Source organism: Phoxinus phoxinus, assembly GCF_949152265.1.
Source record: "Phoxinus phoxinus genome assembly, chromosome: 9".
Lineage (NCBI taxonomy): Eukaryota > Metazoa > Chordata > Actinopteri > Cypriniformes > Leuciscidae > Phoxinus > Phoxinus phoxinus.
This window is the reverse complement of record NC_136884.1, coordinates 8,695,300-8,715,630: the sequence shown is the minus strand read 5'-3', so window position 1 is coordinate 8,715,630 and position 20,331 is coordinate 8,695,300. Positions and strand designations below refer to the sequence as shown.

Genomic DNA, 20,331 nt, shown 5'->3' with positions numbered 1-20,331 from the left:
ACTAAAGTAGCGATGCTGTCATCTTAACATCTTTCTACTGTAACTCAAGATTTTACAATAATGTAGCTTTTTCCAGTAACAAACTACTAAACAAGCACAACAGTGCTATTTGTTGTATTTCATTGTACTGTATGTGCATCTTTTTTTGCATTGTTATACAAAATACTACAATGTCTGCTACAATAATTCACTAAATAATATTATATTAGTCAAATACTAGTCTTACAATGAATTATGTTAGTTACTGTATATAACTAGTTGTTTTTTATGATTATTTTATTTAGTATTCTATGCTTTTTAATGCCATTATCCTAGTTTTTTGTGCCAGATGAATACTGCTATCATTGCAAAAAAAAGATATGTCCACGAAGTCTTTTAAAGAGTTTATCATCATGTTCTAATTATTAATGTGTGCACACATCTGATTAACATCAGATTTTCCTATTCTAATCACACTGCACTGCAAATGAGCAAACACACTAAAGATTTAATCCTCCAGATGAAAACACGCACACACGCACACACACAGGCATCTCAGAAAAGTATGCATGCTATCAGCCCAACCTGTTTCTATATAGTAACTAAGGCTGTCAACCTTTAAAAAGAACAAAAAAGCACCTTAAATGTCAATATTTCCCTCCAACATAGCTCTAAAATCACCAAAACACTATTGGTTTTTGTCGTTAATCACAATGTGATTTGAAAATGTAATGTAGATGTGCATTTTCTGTAAAGCTGCTTTAAAATGATATGCGAATTGAATTAAATTGAATTTTTGTTGGTAGGGATGCAGCCCACGCTGGATACCAGCATCTAAAATACAGCATATGATTCATGATGACTAGCTTTACTGAATTCTTTAGCAGTGAATTCATAAGCAATACTGCTTCTGTTTAGCTCATAAGCCATTTTGGAATTCAATAAAGATTTGTGTTCCCTCCGCTATTAAAAAGTGCTTTTACTCTAACCTTGAGGCAGGAGCTAAGAGGACGTTTGTATTTTAGCCTAAAATGTCACTTCAACTCACTAATGTCTATTTAACGGTGCCAGCTGGCATAATATAAGTGGTTGGTTGGTCTGTGCGAGACATTGCCTGGGTACCATTACCTATTTTGTCTCCCTCTGCAAGCAGTCCATTATTTCGTATTTTATGCATGCAGCACAGCTAGTCTGTTGGCCAGTGTAAGAGGAATGTGCTCTCTGCGCACAGGTGCGGCATCCTGCAGATCGGCGACCGCATCCTGTCAATAAACGGCATTCCCACTGAGGACAGCACACTGGAAGAGACCAATCAGCTGCTGAGGGACTCCAGCATCACCAGCAAAGTCACACTGGAGATTGAGTTTGACGTAGCAGGTGGGGACACAATTCATCAATTCCAAACCTGTTTGAGGAGGAAGGATCCATCTGGGCATAACCCGCGTTCATCCTAGTGTGTTTTGACTTTTTTTTTTTTTTTTTTTTTAAGTTATGCCATAATTCTGGGAGCCAAACCATCTGCCGTCTATTTGATGTATGTAAATGATTAGCGCTGCAAGACAAGTGGCCCATGATTTAATAGCTACTGTTTCCAGACAGAAAATCCAAAATACATTCTCTCATTTTTCCATCTCGTGCTGTGCTTTGGCAGTGCAATCACAGTACGGGCCTCGCCGAACGCCTGTAGTCCTTGAGACGTGCTGTAATTAGCCTGTCATCCTAGTGTTTTGTCTTGTGTAATTCGGTATGATATTTAATGAGTTTCTTTCATTTAGTTAATCAGAAATCTTTTAAACTGTGTTTGTGATGACTTCAAGTGTAGTTTCAGCCTTAAGGCACTAGCATAGACCGCCTACTGTCCTTTAACGATATGCGTATAGCTCACAAAAACCAGTACGTTTCTGTGAAGCTCTAATCTGACTTTATGCCACTTCTGTCAGTAAGGGCTTAAATGCTGTTTAATCGAAGTTCACTTTATTCTTATTTACTGCTCCGAGACTTGGGTTGAAGATCAAAACGCGAGCTTTATGGAGTGTAATCCATAATCGTAATCCATAAAAGAGGCATGAGGTCAAAACCACAGAGCAAACCACCCAGATAATGACAAGTTCAAGGCATTGGAAAAATGGGAGATTCAGGGAGACAGACAGAAGATCAAGACCATGACACTGAAACCAGAAGTAGCGCTGTGCAGTGTAACACCAATAAGACTTTGCAAAGGAAGAATGAAAACACAGGGGCTTATACTGTATATAGGAAGGGCTTAACAAGACAATGACACACTGCTGAATCTAGAATGTTAGAATCCTCATAGAGTTTGGGATCAGTAAGATTTGTATTTTATGCATTTTAGATTTTTTTTTTTTTTTGCGAAGAAATTAATACTTTGATTCTGCGAGGATGCATTGATCAAAAGTGACAGTAAATACATTTGTAATATTGCAAAATATTTCTACTTCAAATAAAAAATAGAAAACCCTATTTTTTGAATTATTTTTGGTCAAATAAATGCAGCCTTGTTGATGATAAGAGACTTCTTACCTTCCCCAAAGTTTTATAACAAGCCATGACTGTACCCTAATTTGCATGAACCACTCATTTACATTCTGCGACATTGAATGTAAATCTTCCTTGCAACCCAATAACATGTCAATATTTTACCACAGAACAATAAAATCTGCTTTTTGAAAGGATGTGCTGGAAGGAGAACGACTTGATAGGGTTTTTGCATGTACGTTCTTTTTTATAGTTCAGGCCAAGTGTTTTTGAAAGACTCTTTTGTTGATTTGGAAGAAATGAGTTGGCTTGAATTATACTACATGATCGTGTCAAGAGCAGAGGCCTTTATGTGTAATGGAGGGTCGCTGGAGTGCAGTGCGTTTTCTTTCTTTTGACGCTTTGACACTTCTGTCATTCTTTTTGAGTCTGACTCACTGCCCAGAGGAGAAGGACATATTTTATGGAGATTTCAGTCCTTCAGACTGAGGATTCTGGGCTTCTGTCAGAAAAGATCATCTATATCGCTGCCTGAGAGAAAGACTGAATTTTTAACAGCTGTCTACAAGTGACTTTAAAGAGAGTTCACACAAAAATGAATGTTCTACTAGCATTTACTTTCTTTCTTGCATGTAAATCAAAGGAGGTAAAAGCTACCACTATGGGGACCACTATGGTCACCATCCACTTTCATTTGTAAAAAAAAAAAAAAGCAGCTTGGACATTCCGCTAAACATCTAATTTTGCATCCCATTGAAAAAAATAATTATAATCATAGAGGTTGGGAACGACATGAGGGTGAGTAAATGATGACAGATCTATCATTTTCAGGTGAACTATCCCTTTAACAAGTGTTGGTTTTGGTCTTTCACCTGAATCTCCACATTTAAGTTTCAAAATGGTCTTAAAAATCCAGACTTAATCAAACTTGAGAATTTTTTGTATCTCTATTTTTGTCTCATCCAGAATCGGTCATCCCAAGCAGTGGAACCTTCCATGTGAAGCTACCAAAGAAGCCAGGTGTGGAGCTGGGCATCACCATCAGCTGTACGTATTCTTCTCTTAGTTCTTCTATGCATAATAATGTTTGTCTATGCTCACGTTGCATGTTAAGGCAAGAAACCGTATTACTATTGATCATACACGGGATAAATAATTTTAAAAAAAACACCAGGTCAATGGTTTGATTCTCACATCTGCATCTGCCAAATGCAAATGTAAGAAAGTATACAGTGGAGAGACTGTTGTTAAAAAACATTTAATTTCCCACATTCCCATTAAAAGCTTTAACTGCACTCTTATTTGCCTCTTCAGCATTGTTTTGTGCATTTTCCAGGCCACACATTTAAAAGACTTCACAATTGGGTCTTCCTTCACTCCCTATACCACAGAGATATAAATATGTGACATTTAACCCGTGTTTCAGTTCCAAGGACATTAAAGAGACACAACTGGGTGACTTATTATTGGGTTACTGGCTGTTGCTTATTAGGGTACTGGGAAAAAATCCTTTCTTACTTTTTTTTTTGTGCTTATTTATAAAATGTTTTGAGGTTCCGCATGAAAAGAAGCACCTAATTATATAATACCTCTCATTTATTGCAATTGTAAATTTAATTGCTAGGAACAGACTGTAGGTCACAGTGGATGCATCCAGAAGGCAGTTTCATTGTATTGTGTTATGTGTGTGATGTGTTTTTGAGTATGAAGGTCTTCCAAGGCACCATAATGTCACATCTAAAGATTTATAATGAATTCAAGTTTCTTTAGGGATAACCAAGATGATATTTTGTAGCAAATTCTTATTTCTCACTAGAAATGGAGAAAAATTGCTATTTTTTTACCATTAGACGTCATTTGTGTTTTGGAAACCATTTGCTGAACACACATTGGATTGTGGGAAATTATACTTCCAAAAGCCCATACATAGTGCTGTTTTTTATGGAAATAAACACCAAACTATTCCCTCCTTCCTTCAAAGATACTGTATCTTCTCTCCTGTTGTGTCATTCGTTTAAATCACCTGATTTTTTGGAAAGGTGTTCGTAGACGGATCTGCCTGCGCGTTCAATCTGTTTTGTGCCTGCAGTCAGAGGCTCTGCAGTGCTCGCTCGTAAACCCCACGCGCCGAACGCTCAAAGCCTTTGCCAGCTGCTTCATCAATGCCCGCCCGCATTGTCAAGCGAGAGTGATTCATCACCTCATCCCAGCTCGGTTTTGTCACATTGACTGTTTTCCCCATTACAGCCATATGATACGAACTTTCTGTTATTAGCCAGCGTTCTCGTGAAATACGTTGCTGGACCCCTATGCAACAACCCAGCAGTAATTGCTTCTCTCTGAATCTGTGGAGTTGTTTACCTCCAAAGCAATTTTGCCCGTCATCCTCCATGCTTTCTAAATAAGCATTTATTGCGTTGCTGGTGTACAAGTTTTTGTGTAGTCCTCACATTTGTTGCTAATGTGATGGGGCAAATTCTCCCAGGATTGGCTATGAAGATATACACAGTCCAAAGATAATAGCAAACGGTTCCCAGTAAAGCTTCTTTGTGGGTTTTTACAGCTGTCTGAACTTCCTTAATGAACCAGACAAACTATTTATGCCGGTGCTAAAGTACTGCTGTAACTGCTTTTCAGATCATTAAAAAATTGTTTTTTTAATGGTTCCCATTCCTCTGCATCTTCTCAAAAATCTCCATTCAATGAACATAATAGTTCATCCAAAAAGTAAAGTTTGTTTTTATTATTCACCTTTTTTTTGTTCCAAAATGGTATGCATTTATTCTATGGATCAGAAAGGGAGAAATTCTGAAGAATAGATTGATGAATGGCGACTGGAGCTGCAAGTACCATAAAAGTGTTTATGCGACTCTGTATTACATATAAACTATATAATTGCTTTGTGTATGTAATTCATTCACAAATTAGACATTACATTTTTGGTCTGTTCCTCACGAAAAAATATTAAATGACGTACACAAAACAATATAGTATACGTCTTTTTGCATCCTTTTTTAAACTTGTCAGCCCCGTTCATTTTAAATGCATGGAAAAGAGCAGCATGCACATTTATAAAAATATATTCTTTTGTGTTCACAGAGGAAAGTAAGTCATTTGGGTTTGGAACTACATAAGCAAGTAAATAATGATATTATTTTATTTATTGGCAGAACTATCCTTTTAAGACTCATCAGGGAGTTTGCATTGAATGGTTGGAGCTCTTGTTCTTAACTAATGAAAACAGAGTGCTGGAGGATATGTGCACTTTAATAGAAATCCCATATATATATATATATATATATATATATATATATATATATATATATATATATATATATATATATATATATATATATATATATATATAATGTGCATACATACATGCATACACACACGTATACACACACAGTATATGCATAGAAAATCTGCTCAATTATGCCTCCAACTTTTATGGAATGAGAGAGAGAGAGAGAGAGATGTAGGGTGTCCTATCCACATGTCGATTTATGTATATGGGCTTTGCGGAGATCTCGTGGCCTTTCTTAGCAGTTTAATGGCTTTCTGCTTTGTACCTCTGTAGGGCCTGTATTTCACAGGTACTAATAAAGCCATAGTGGGACACATTTATAGATGTCTTGTTTACTTCTCCTTAAAGATTACCGCGTCTTACTCCCCTAGTGGCGTCTCATCTGCTGTGGACTGGAATATGAAATGATATACTCTGCACACTAATCTGAGTTTGTTTTAATCGGATATATACCATGTATGATGTGACATCTGAGTCACATCCAGAATAGCACATTGTGAAATTCATAAAAAAATTATTTTAGTCAGATTTCAAATAGATTTAAGTCATATATTTTAGTCATATATATATATATATAAAGCCGGATTATAGACACCATATTTCACTTGTTTTTTGGCTGTTAGACTGCAGATTTGATAAATGAATAAAAAGATTTATGTTGCCGAAAACAGCAAGGTTACTCAGAAGAAATGCTTTTGAAGATCACCATAGTAGTTTTACTGTATAAACTAGATTAGATCAACCTCATAGCAAAAGTTTACAAGTTGTTCTAGTTTGACCCTAAGCTTGTGTACAGATTGACATTCACCTGGCCAGAACAATATGAGAAGGCAACGTGCAGAGACTGCGAATGGGCCACGCTATTTATCATGGTTAGGCCAAATAGCAGTGCAAGTAATAGGGGAAAACTATGACAAATCAGCGACCGCTGGCAACAATGTTGCCGCCAACCAGGAAGCAGGCAGGAGATGGCTGTGCTCTTCCGCTCTGAATGTCATAATGTAGCTTGCCTGTCAAATAAGAATCCTCTTGCTGCTCGATTTACTATCTAGAGTGCCTGTTTATGTAACTAGTCATTCCTCTGTTTTTTTGCTCTGGAAACTTGCTATAAAATTCATCAGAGCTTCACGGAGTTGAAAGGCTGTGCTTTGATGTGCACCATCTGAAGGTGACATCACACCGCTGTAACTGTAATGCAGCATATGGTGAGGTGCCTTTAAGGCCAGCGGACATGTGCACTCGTTGAGCTGAGCAGAAAACGTGATTATTTCTTTGGTCCGAGAACTCACTAACATTTGGAAATTGAATTGTCAGATAGGCTACACCTCAGCACCTGCATTGCTGACACTTTGACAATTTGCTCTCAGATAGCTTGTTCAAATCTATCTCGCTCTGATTGACATCCTTAAAGCAATTTCTTTCCTCTTTTAGACTGCTAGTGCTGTAGCCTGTACCATCGAGACTGAATCTTTGACCTTTCTCAGTTGAATCATCCTGAAATTAATGTTCTCTTTCAACTGACAATCCTCTTCGACTTGCTTTGTAATTTGAAAGTGGAAAGCTCTAATTTCTGCAATTTTTGAAAGCTTTTTTTCTTAATTTGAAAGCTGCAATTTTTACCAAACCGAGTACTTTTTCACGACTCATTGCGCTTACGCGGTCAGAAATGCACAAAATTATGTAAACAATGCCCGTCTAGTGGAGTATTCACATAAACACAGACGGTGATGTCCATGCATTAGCTCTTAAAGTGACAGCAGGTGAACTAATATACATGCTGCTGTCTGTCATTCATTTGACTGAAAAGATAGTGAGGAAAATGTATCTGTATTTGATTTATACAATGACACATTCAATTTTTTTCAACTTCTGTAGTATTCCTGTACCTGAATATTGTTAGACCTACCTTAAAGCACTCTTTATATCATTTGCATTTATTTGGGATCCTGCTTGTAATTTGTTTTTGTTCTTGTTTATTTTGTAAATTCAATTCAAGGTTTAAATCAAGCTTTCTTGAGCTGTGTGTAAACTCATGTGCAACTAAATTACCCCATTGTTAAAAGAAAAATAAATCAGAGTGAGCAAAATTAAAAAAATGCCCCCAAATTAAAAAAATTCCCACCTAAGTGTCCTACCCACCCACCCATTTTCCAACATGAAATCAAATAAATAATCAAATAATCCATCATATTACCTTGTGAAACCTCGTAATCAGGCTTTTCTGTCAATTGTAGCTTGTATTATTGCAGGGTTGTTCTTGGACCATAACAACCCAGCAAAGAAAACCTCTGGGACTGTCTCCAACACACAACCTCTCCGACACAGACACATGCTCGGCATCTCAATGCGTAGAGCTTAAAGAACAGACCTCCACAAGGCAGCATATGACGATCACTGACAGGCTACACAGAGCATCAGAATTGATTATGATTAAGCCATCTGGGGTGCATATTAGGTTTAAAAGTGAGCAGGATTAACAAAGGAGTTTATTTTTCTTATTCAAAGTGAAAAAGACACAACCTTCCAGTCTGCCAATGACGCACTAAGTGAACATGAATCACCCTGAGCTCTGACTGAGAGAAAAATGCTCTGGCGCGTCACTCTAGAAGTTTGATATCACACCTCCAGATGCTCCTGGTAGGCTAGGGACCATATGACATGTGATTATGCACTCACATCTGTCCTCTCGGTACACCAGAATGTGACTAGAGCTGCTAAAAAGGTCTATTTTCGATTTCATACTGACATAATGGCTCTGTTCCAAATCCTAGAGAGCTGGCAGGATTTTTAGGCTCATTTATATTTTTACACATATTCTAAAATGTCTGAAATCACAAAATGGGCAAATTATTTAATTATTTTGGACAGCGAGTGGCTTTAGAGGTAAAAAGTTTGAGAACCACGGTCCTAGACTTTCCTGCGGGGGGGAAAAGCAACTTAAAACAAAGCCTAGCTCAGGGATGTTCAACTTCAGTCCTGGAGGGCCACTGTCCTGCAGAGTTTAGCTCCAACCCTAATTAAACACACCTGAACAAGCTAATCAATGTTTTCAGGATTACTAGAAAAGAGCTTTTGTCAGGGTTGAAGCTAAACTCTGTAGGACAGTGGCCCTCCAGGACCGAAGTTGAACATCCCTGGCCTAGCTTATATGCTGGGCTTGTCGGCATGTTTTAGAGGGGGTTTAACCCAACTAAGCCAAGCAAACCATCTTAGGCTGGTTTAAGTTTTCTCTGCAGAGTGCTTTCTTTATGGTTAAATATATCATTTTTATATATGCACTATTATTTGCTGTAAGAATGCCATCCACACGGCTCAGTGGAAAATACGCATCTCGATTGTCAATCAGTTGGAGTGGCATCTTTTGCAGTGCCATCATGTCATTCTCCAAGCCGGAAAAATGTAAAATAGACAACAAAAACCATCAGTTCTGACTAGACTGGATTGACAACTACTTTTGTTTAGTTTATGCTCCCGAAAGCAACTAGTTATCCACCAACCGAGTCGATACAAAGCTCTTACTGTGTCATCAGAGTTACTCTCCAATTTTAAAGACACTTTTGTCAGCAAGACAGAATCTTGAAAAAGTTAAGTTATAAACTAAGAATGACTCAGTGTTACCTACAAAAAAAACGAGTGAGGTTGTGCTGTTAAACAAGTTTGATTGTTCTCTTCTCTCTTCACAGCTCCTTCCAGTAGGAAGCCCGGAGATTCACTCATCATCTCTGACATAAAGAAAGGCAGCGTTGCGCACAGGTACCGCCTCACGCCATTGTCTTGCACCGCATCTCGTTTTAAATGTATAGAAAAATGCTAATCTCATGCAAAACAACTCGTACATACAGCCTCCAGCACACTTACACCCACCAGCATCTCAAGCTTTGCTATATTAAATAAAAAAAATACATAATAGATGGATTACATTTCATATCCAAGTGCGAAATGTTTCGCTCGATATTACGTGCTCTAAAGCATAATGCCCATCATCAAACGTTTTGGGAAGGAAATAATTCTCTTTCAAATAAATACTGGTCTTTTGAACGTTGTATTCATCACCAAATCAGCATTATAATGAATTTAGAAGGATCATGTGACACGGGAAGACTGGAGTAATGATGCTGAAAATTCATTTTGGCACACGTCAGCACTTTATTTCTGAACTCTCATCCAAATCAGCTCTTCATCCATGCCTTAAATACTGTTCTCCAACTAGACCCGAACGGCTAATATAATGACATCTGCGCACGGAATTGAGCATGACTATGAGCGTATGCTATCTGCATCGACTTGCCAAAGCATTCTTATGCATATAAATGCTCATTTTCTCCAGGCTACAGTGGAGTGCGGCTGGGAGAACGCGTAAGCCCCCGTATTGAAATCTCAGCGGTTGCCCTGAGGAAAGGTGTCGAGTGCTGTTCGACTGCACTGGTGTTGATTGAGGTCTGTACGGGCCTGTTCGCAGTCAAATCGAATCTAGCTGCACTCCTCTAAAAATTTACTAGCTTAGATTTATTTTCTTTAAAATAACTTTTCACCCATAGCTCGAGATATGGTACTTCAAGGCTGCATTTAATTGCTCAAAAATTGAAAAATAGTGGGGGGAAAAACAACTGTTATTATTGTTAATATATTAATTTCCTGAATTTCCAGCAGCCATTAGTAGTATTTAGTGTCACATGATCCTTTGGGAAATCATTCAAATATGCAGATGTTCCGTTTAATAAACATTTATTGTTAATATTAATGTTTTTAAAAAAAGTGTTGTGCTGCTTAATTTTATTGGAAACTGTAATACTTTTTTTCAGGATTCCTTGATGAATACATTCCAAAAGTAAAAAATAGAAATGTTTTGTAACAAATGTTTTTACTGGCATGCTTTTAAAGCATTGTTGATGTATTGAATTATTAATTTATTTGAAAAGAAGTCTTACCTGACCTCAAACTTTTGAATGGTAGTGTACTTTCCTTTCTCAAGCTCAACTTTCAACTTATTAAGGCTAACAAAGGTGAAAAAAAGTACAAATTCTCCATGGTAATAGTTAGGGTTGTTTGGGATTCCTGTATACGAAGTAATTAAGGCTCTTTCAGCACATCTAATTTCCCATACGTTTACATAATAGAACATATGTTTACCTGATAATTATGCGAGAAAGAGGGAGAATTGGGTTATGAATCGCTGTGTGGTTAAATACAGGTATGTTCGTGTTTCTGTTGAGACGTCTATATTAGATGGCCTTGGCTCTCGCAATCTTTCACATTTTGCTCTCCTCCATTTCAGCTCTATTAAAAGGGCCTAAAAATAAGTGAGCCATTTAATATGAAGAAGTGGTGGAATAATTGTGAATTCAGGCAGGATTACATCTCAATGTCTAATCTGAATATGGAACGACACAATTATGACCAATACGATAAAAGTAAGGTTTTGTTTTTTTTTGGCTTCAGATCTATCTCAGCGCCTCTGGAAGCTCTTTGCTGTGTACCATGGTCAATCCACTGAATAATGGATGTGTTTTCTTGCAGAATGTGAGCTCAGACTACAACGAAATGAGTGTAAATGTCTGGATGAGGGAGAAAATAACCTTTCCTTCAAAATATTGCAAGACGAAATGGAGATTTGCTGTATGGCAGAGGAAATGTTACATTGGTTGTGCTTCTGCTAAAAAGCTTGTAACGTTTTTTTTTTTTTTCGTGTGCTCTTCAAAGAACGGGCACCCTGGAGCTGGGGGATAAGCTTCTGGCAATAGACAACATCCGTCTGGACAACTGCTCCATGGAGGACGCCGTTCAAATCCTGCAGCAGTGCGAAGACCTGGTTAAACTCAAGATCCGCAAGGACGAGGACAACTCAGGTACCTCTGAGCCTCTGCAACTACACACTCCACACGGACACACGTTTACACTAAAAATCCCCATGCAAGGACAGAAGACATCGGCAAAGACTTCTAATGCGAACGAATTTTGGCCAGGATCAAGATAAAGAGTAAGCTATTAGGACCTGACTGATTAACCTATTCTAATGTAATATGGTTTAGACCAGATACGGCAAGGACAGAAAAAGGACAAGATAAGAGAAAACATGCCAGCATTATTACTATTAGCCATGAATCCCTTAAGTACAGAACACAGATATGTATCAAGTAGTGCTGGGCAATACTGAGAAAATAAGTATATTTTCGATATTTTTCACTTTATATGACTATTAATATTAGTGCATAATTCAACATATTAATTCACGATTAATCTCATTTAACATGAAAATTTGTGTTTTATATAATATATTTGTGTACATATGTACACACACACACACACACACACACACACACACACACACACACACATATATATATATACCGTATGAACATTTTAAGAAAAAAAATGCCAGCGTGGATTTCATTTCCATTTTTGATTAATTGACTTTAGTAAATTGTTGAATCAAATTAATGAATGTATTAATTAAAACGGACCACTTGAAATTAATCACAGAAAATGAATCGATCTTACCAATCTTCTTGCATTTTTTTGCTGAAGTTTAGATCAGAGATGTCTTTTCAATGTGATGTTTGTAAATCACAAGACAAGGATAGATCGGGAAATTAGTATAATGCCACGCTCTTTAGAGAACTTAATGGAGAGTTAAAAGCACTTTAAAATCGTGATGTGCACAGTGTTTCTTAAAGGTCAGGGTTTTACACATAAATAAATGAATAGTACTTTAGAAAGATTACCGACAGTCAAAATAGAACATAAAAGTTTTATTTTACAAGGAGGCAAGAAATCGAGATCAGATGGCCTGCTAATGCTACTCATTTATGGGTCAAACCTGTTAATGCGCATGTTCATTCACAGTATAAATTAAAGTTTTTATGAATTTATTTGACTATTCTATATATCGCCCTGCCTTGTTGCCTAGTTATACTGCTTGGTGATTTTTGTATCCATTTAAAGGGATAGCTCCGTCAAAAAAGAAAATCTTGTCGTTCCAAACCCAAATTAATTTGTTGTCATATACATACAACTGGCCTATACTTTAAGTTGAGGTATAGATTTGAAGTGGCTCTGCTGTTGGAAATGTCACAGTGAGATCTTTATTATCTCCAAAGGACCTTCTGGTAAACCTTTAGCTGCTTCTCTTGGGCTACAACAACACACACATCTCTCCTCGCTTCCACAACCTCACAATTCACCCTTAACACTATTAGCATTGTGCGCACTGAAGAAAATGAGGTTTAATCGCTTCAATTTAATACTCGTTTGGTTCAATTATCCGATTAGAAACCCTTGGAGCCCTCATCCAGCGTCTCAAAAGCCTTTACCCACAATCCTCTGCTTCTTAGTCTTCTACAGGGGTGTTATGCTCGTACTACAAAGCAGACCTGCGAATCACTTTTATTTGGCATTTATATTTCATCCAGGACGTCCACTGTGTCCGTGAAATGGCACCTAGTGTTTCAGGTCCTCGCCCAATGCTGGAGGCTCGTTTAGATCTTTCTCGCTGGGAACATTAAGGTCGACATTCATTTTTCACAAACCCTTTTTTTCCGTGACAACAAATCATCAGTCTGAGAGGTCGTGCTAACTGGCATGCTAAATAGGGGTAATTTCCCTCCCATCTCTCCATTTAGTCCACCGCCGGAAAAAAACAAAGGCGTAATGAGCCGACCTCGTGTTAACGAACATCCCCAGACCCCCAGCGCAGACACACAAACACAAACCTAGAGCGGCTGTGATCTGACACATATCAGCGCTTCATTAGGACGGGGATGCGGGTGGGAGATGACAACGATTGGCCCGAGGATCTGCGAGATTTTCCTCTATTTTTCTCTTTCGCGCATTCCTTTCTCGGTGTAGTCATGTCAAAACGTCAGGTTGACCTCTTAATTGGTGTTGAGCATTATGAATCAGCGCCACAAGTATTTTATAAAACACTTTCAAGTGGATTTTGGTGTTGCTATAGCCACATCTGCACTTGAGTGCATACAAATTGAGTTCAGTCTTATAATTAATTTACATTATAATTCTTGTTGCTCAGCTGGTGAAGCAACTAGCACAGAAAATCCCCTGAGGACACATACTGATATAATATACAGCTTGAATGCATTAAGTCACTTTGGGGGGGGGGGAGAAATGTCTAACATCTGAAATGCATTGGGGTCCAGGCTATGGAGGCTTAGTTCTCCTTTGGATGATAAAATGTATGATTTGTAGAGGTAAGGTGTAGTATCCATTTCTGAAATGGATCACAGAGCCGATATCCCATTTTTTTTGTATTATGCATGTGAATATCTCCATTTTGCCATTCAATTGTATTTTCTCTTTCTCATTTTTTCTTTTTTTTCTTTTCTGGATGCACCACTTCCATTATCTTACATCATTCTTCTCTTGAATTGCCTTTACTTCCTTTCCCATTCTTCCTGCTTTTTCGTTCCTCCAGTTTATTACTTTTTGTGAGCATAATCAGACATCACTTTTACTTTTACTTAGGTTGTTTTTTGGGGTGTTGTCAATGAATTAGCAATTGTAATGGAATTAATTACATAATGTGCAACTGTAAAAATAGGGTAATGTACTGTGTAAGAATATTCCGTATTGTTTTGTTTTTTATACAGGTGTTTTACCTGTATTTTGAATTATGCATTGCATTGTGTTGTACAATTACTGGATAATGTCCTAATTTTTTTATTTTTTTGCAGTGCAAATTATTCAATCCAAAAATTATATGTAGTTGGAAAAAATTTCAAATTCCAACAGTTGCTAAGGTAGGAGGACTGGTCAGTAAATGGTTGTTGTTTTTTAGGACAGGACTTGTCCTAATGCGAATGTTCAATTGCATGTTAAATTGACAGCCCTAGTATTTTTATCCCATTTCTATTTGTTTCCTTTGGGTTCCTCTTCCCTCATGTTTTCTCTTTATTTTCTGGTCAATCCTCCTTACCTCCTCTCTCTGTCCGGTGTTGTGAGGGGTGTCTTCGCTCTGCTCTCTGCCCCTCTGTGAGGTATCCTACGTGATGGCAGTGTTGATAGGGACGCCCGTGTGCTGTTGGCCTGTGTTGCAGACGAGCAGGAGACCTCCGGCGCCATCATTTACACGGTGGAGCTGAAACGCTACGGCGGGCCGCTGGGCATCACAATCTCGGGCACCGAGGAGCCCTTCGACCCCATCATCATCTCCAGCCTCACTAAAGGCGGCCTGGCCGAGAGGTACGGCTCTGTTCATGCTTTCAAGCCTGTCAACAGTAATGACACTCAAGTTAAATATACATGTATATAGAGAGAGCTAATGTGTGATTTCTTAAAAAGGAACTATTGTGCTTTTTTACATTTGAACTTTCTTTAGTGTGTAATGTTAGCCTGGGTAAACCCTGACGAACTTCCGGCAAATTTGAGATTTGAAGATTGAAGTCCGTCTGGCCAAGAGCCCATTCAAGCCCATTTCCAATTTTTCCAAATCGAGACACCAATCACAACAATGAGGCGGGCTTTACGCGACGCCCCTTTGGAAATGGACTGTGAATGAAACTTCCCCAGACACACTCTCAGTTACAACTGAGAAGGGTCTGGTGTCAACCAGGCTAGTGTAATGTTGCTGTTTGAGCAAGATGAAGGTCTGCAAAGTTATAAAACGCTAAGTCCACTCCAAAAGGAGTTAACACCACAACTATACTGTAACAATAACGGCACAAAGAAACTATCGTCGGAATTACATTCAGAACTATTTTTTTGTAGCTGATGAATGCTAAACACATTGACAGCCAATCAGAATCCATTCTGCTTTAAAAGTTAAAATATTTAAGCGGCAGACGATAACATTGCACATTGTGCTTTATTCGGAAGGAGAGGCTTCATATAGACAGAAAATGAACAGTGTTACTGAAAGACTGGGAACAGATTTGCTGCAACAATGTGAAAAATATATATTTTTTAATTATTATTCAAGCATGAAAACCTATTCTAGTAGACGCCAAAAACAAAATCAAGACTTTATAAAAAGGGCATAATAGGTCCTCTTTAAGTCATGTCTTCAGTAAAATATATATTATAAATAAAACTATATGATATAATTTGAATGATAATTGTATAATTATAATAATGAATATATTTATATATATATATAATTAGAATTCTAATATTAAAATGTATAAAAATGTTTCTTTCCTTTTCTCAGAAAGTACTGAATATGTTAATGTCTTGCTGTAGACATTAATCGCAATTACACATTTTAATCTATGGACAGCCCTAGTTAATTTGAATGAATGCATGTTTTCAACCAGAAAAAAAGAAATGATGCATTGCAGCTGAGTTGCTGTGCTCTTGTTTCCACAGGACTGGTGCCATCCACATTGGTGACCGCATACTGGCCATTAACAGCAACAGTTTGAAGGGCAAACCCCTCAGTGAGGCCATCCACCTGCTGCAGATGGCAGGAGAGTCCGTCACACTGAAGATCAAGAAGCAGGGAGAATGTGAGTGCTGACATGCAAGCTTAGACCAAATGGCTTTTTTATATGTACACTACAAGTCAAATGTCTGAACACACTTTTCATGATCCTTAAAAGCTTTGAAGCCAAAGGCTTATGCTAAAATGCATACGTTAGTTTTGTGTACAAATATAAATGGAGCCTATGAATATCTTCACAAAAATCTAAGGGCATGTTTTCGACAACGGCGAAACTTTTGATTGGCACATTCTTTGCTTTAGTTTTCTCGTCGCTCTTTCTCACACACATTACCTCCCACAGTACTGTACATCTGTAGCTCTAAAATGAAATAAGGCTGCCTAGCCGTGAGTCATTAAAGCCTAAGGTCTAATTCGTTTTGTCTCCATCTATCATATACTGTAGACTGACAGTAGACAAAGTAAAGTTACTTATCCAAGAGCAAAAGATCAAATGAGCACTGATTTGTGAGCCTAATATCCAGTACAGTCTGGATCTCTCTGGTCTATTGACTGCGATCCGAGGGCTCAGACAATCATCGTCTTTATTTCGTTCTTTCTATAGTGCCAAGCCCGAAGCAGCCCTCGGTTACGGGTCGCATGAATGATCTGAGCGATATGGAGGACGAGGGTCAGAGTGGGCAGAAACCTGTAAAACTGTCCGACATCTATTCCACCACCATCCCCAGTGTGGACAGCGCAGTGGAATCCTGGGATGGTTCTGCCATTGACGCCACCTTCAGCTCCCAGGGTAAATTTGAGTGTGAGTGGTTATAATTATCTTATTTTTTTTGTACTTTTCGCCAAATGCAATTAGCATTTCTACCTTTCAGCTTTTAAATCTGTTTTACTGCAGTAAATAAGTCCCAGTACCCTCTGGGCAAAATATAATTGGAGCTACATTATTTCAGCAAAGCGACATGAACCGTCACATTTGTTGAAATTTTCTGGCCAAAATTACTTTTGTAAATTGCTTCTGCCATTTAGAGTGTTCCAGCAGGCATTTCAGATTCTACTTGCAAACGAGAGCACGACATTTGTTTGAAAAGTTTCCGAAACGTGCTGTTACCTACCATTTCTGCAAGGTCTAAACTATTATTTTTCTTTGACCCAACCCTTTATTGATTATATATTTATGAGGGGGGAGGGTTTCTTTCCTTTTATCTGTGTTGTTTTATACATTTGTATCTATATTGTGCAATTTAATAATTTATTTAATTTGATTTATGTACTTTATATATTGTACTAGTTACAATTGGGGTGATGATTAAGTTGGGGTAAGGGGTAAAAACCCCAAAAGTTCACTGTTCAAACTTTATTTTTGACTGACGTTGTTCATGTAAAAAAATTGGTTTCCAGTGAATAAGTTAGAGTAGAAATGATTCCAGTGGCCTCTAGGCAATATTTAAAAGAATAGTTAATAGTTTACTCAAAAATGTACATTTTAGCATCATTTACTCCTCATGTCATTCCATGTGGGGTTTTTTTTTCCTTCCATAAATCACAAAGGAAAGGTTTAGCAAAATCGAAAGCTCCGGAAAACTCACCATAGCACTTCAACATCATTGGCTCTTGCATATATTCAAATGAGCCACATAATGTTTATTTGAATATTCGCAAATGTGAATGAGATTTAAGATTGTATGACTTTTGAAGACTTGGAATATACCGCAAAAGTTGTGTGGATCACTTTAATGGTTCTTTGGAATTATTTGTTTTGGAATGACATGGGAGAGTAAATAATGACTGATTTTTATTTATTTTATCACAATGACGTACAACACAGTCTTTTTTGACCTGGTATGGGTTCATCACGGTCACCACCTGTTCTCGCACATTAGCTACAGCGCCAAGTTGCATCCTGGGGGATCGGTTGAGTCCCAGCAAGTCTAATGTAGGTTTAATTGAGTTTTCCATTCTCTTTGGACCAGCAGATATGTATTTACTCAAGTAATTATTTCAAGTAATCTGCATTGGGATATGTGTCTTTTATTAGGCCAGCTGGTGGTACAGTGCTGGGGCTAATATGGAAAAATGCATTATTTTATTAAGTGGAAAATGAGTCCTAATGAGCGCTGGGATACACATGGCCATTTGGATAACTCGCCAGTAATGGGTTTGAATTGCAGTCAGCTCTCCTGACACTGAGGCCTCCTGGTCAAAACTAATCGCAATCATCGCTTATCGAGAATGCCAAGTAGGCACATCACACATTTTAATGTTTAATTCAGAGAAATGGTCTCTATTCATATATGAATAAAACATATGGGCATTACTCCCACGCTCATGTATATTAGTGAAAATAGTTGCTGAAAAGGTCCACAAGGTTAAAGACCATCTTAGTCTAGTATTTGTTGTCGAGTCATTGCCAATACTGTCTTAAACAGTCTGTGCGCAGCTTCGTCTTTAATCGAGATTACATGAGATTTTGGCCAAATGAAAAAGCTGAGCTAAGCTGGACAAAACCTTGAAGTCATTTCAACTTAAATTACATTAAAATTACTTTAAAAATTAGTTGTTAAATTAAATTAGCTTTACTTGTTTTGATGAGTTAAAAAAATTAAAAACATATGTTGTCATAACTTATTGTTATATTCTTACATATCATATATATATTTTTAGTGTAGGCTACTTTTGGAAATGCGAATGTAGTTACAAATATAATCTGATTCTAAACAAATTACCATCTGTCAGTGAGCGAAACTTTTTTCCTAATTCCCATTAATATCTGAATGTCATCAGTCATTTTTTATTTATAGAGATAATTAATTCATCCAAGTCCTGCTGACATACACCTCCTCAAAATCACCTTTCATCTCATGTTATTTTCCATGTCCCTCGCTCTGATGGGGTGGAAAGACACTTTCCGCTCATGTTAACAGGTCCGTATGGTTGCTCTCCTCCCCTCAGGCAGCGCTACTCTCTTTCTCTCAGGGCTCCATACATAAATGAATCTCAGATGGTTGCAGAGATTCAGAAACCATTCGCAGGGAGCAGCAATCTGCCCCTTAAATTATGGATGATGTGGAAGGAGCATAAATTCAAGGTTGCTGGCAATCTATTGGCCCTTATGGGATTCAACTAGTAAACAGCTGTATCTGGAGATAAGGCAAAAGCTGACTCTGAACTTGATACCTGAAAAGTTAAAAGAAATTACGTGTCTTGCATCTATTAAGATTAATAGTCGACCTGCATGCAATATTCAATCTTGCAGAGTAAAACATTTCTGTTGGGCTAAGCAGACAGACTTACCAGACACGTGTGTCACTATTTAGCAAGAATTTATGTTAAAAAGTTATATATAAATAGATATTTACACACACTCACACACACAGATATATATATATATTTAAAAAACAAATATTTATGTAATATTTTTCTAAAATATTATTTTAAATATTAAAAAATATATTTTTCTTTTATTTATTTATTTTTCCCCAGAATGCACTAAACGTAGTTTATGTATATAATTTTTCTATTCTACCCATTTTATTTATTCGGCATATTTTGCACCCTTCCTTGTATGTAATTAGTGGTATTGTTAATAAATCATTTCCATTGACTTTTGTACAATTAACAAAATTGATGGCAAAACCAGTTGAGAATTACTGGTGTAGAGGTCACGAGTTACTCTCGAGTTATTTTTCTCTGTTGTTTTTTCAAGATAACCTGTTTTGTCTGTCTTATTTGTTGGGACCTTTAGAAAGGCATAAAAATAACAGTGCAATATTATAATATAAAATAACATGCTTTATAACAGTCATTATGTGTGACGTTTGGTGCCACTATGGCCTCCTCTCCTTTATTTAGCATTGTGCACTTTTCCATGCACAAGATTTCTCACAGCTTCTACTCCATACTGAAAAATCAGTGGACCATTTTAACTGTTTCAAGACATCGTTGCTGGTTTTGTTTGTTCTTTTCTGCACAATGTGTATGAGCAACATCATTAGCATGCAGCTGCGCATGTGCAGTTTAGAGGGATGTTAATTCCTGCATGTATCATCATTCAGCATTTCCAAAACATCTTTCCTTGAAAAGGGGACACATCGAGAGTCTTATTAAGGATTCCTCCACCTTCTCGAGCCCTGAGGGGTGAACAAATAACAAGCAGTTAATC

General features: G+C 37.5%; 1 protein-coding gene across 21 annotated transcripts in view; it reads left to right on the top strand.

Annotated features, from left to right (window-relative positions):
* The window catches only part of grip1 (glutamate receptor interacting protein 1), a 215,738-nt gene that overhangs the window by 184,747 nt on the left and 10,660 nt on the right, over nt 1–20,331 (top strand). For 7 of the 21 annotated variants that reach the window (XM_079622045.1, XM_079622035.1, XM_079622030.1 and 4 more), the window contains 7 exons: nt 1,211–1,356; nt 3,442–3,522; nt 9,466–9,535; nt 11,483–11,628; nt 14,773–14,977; nt 16,100–16,239; nt 16,777–16,974. In XM_079622045.1, coding sequence (XP_079478171.1) covers nt 1,211–1,356; nt 3,442–3,522; nt 9,466–9,535; nt 11,483–11,628; nt 14,773–14,977; nt 16,100–16,239; nt 16,777–16,974 — 986 coding nt within the window. The remainder of the gene's footprint in view (nt 1–1,210; nt 1,357–3,441; nt 3,523–9,465; nt 9,536–11,482; nt 11,629–14,772; nt 14,978–16,099; nt 16,240–16,776; nt 16,975–20,331) is intronic. The other 14 variants (XM_079622033.1, XM_079622031.1, XM_079622042.1 and 11 more) reach the window with 3 other exon arrangements.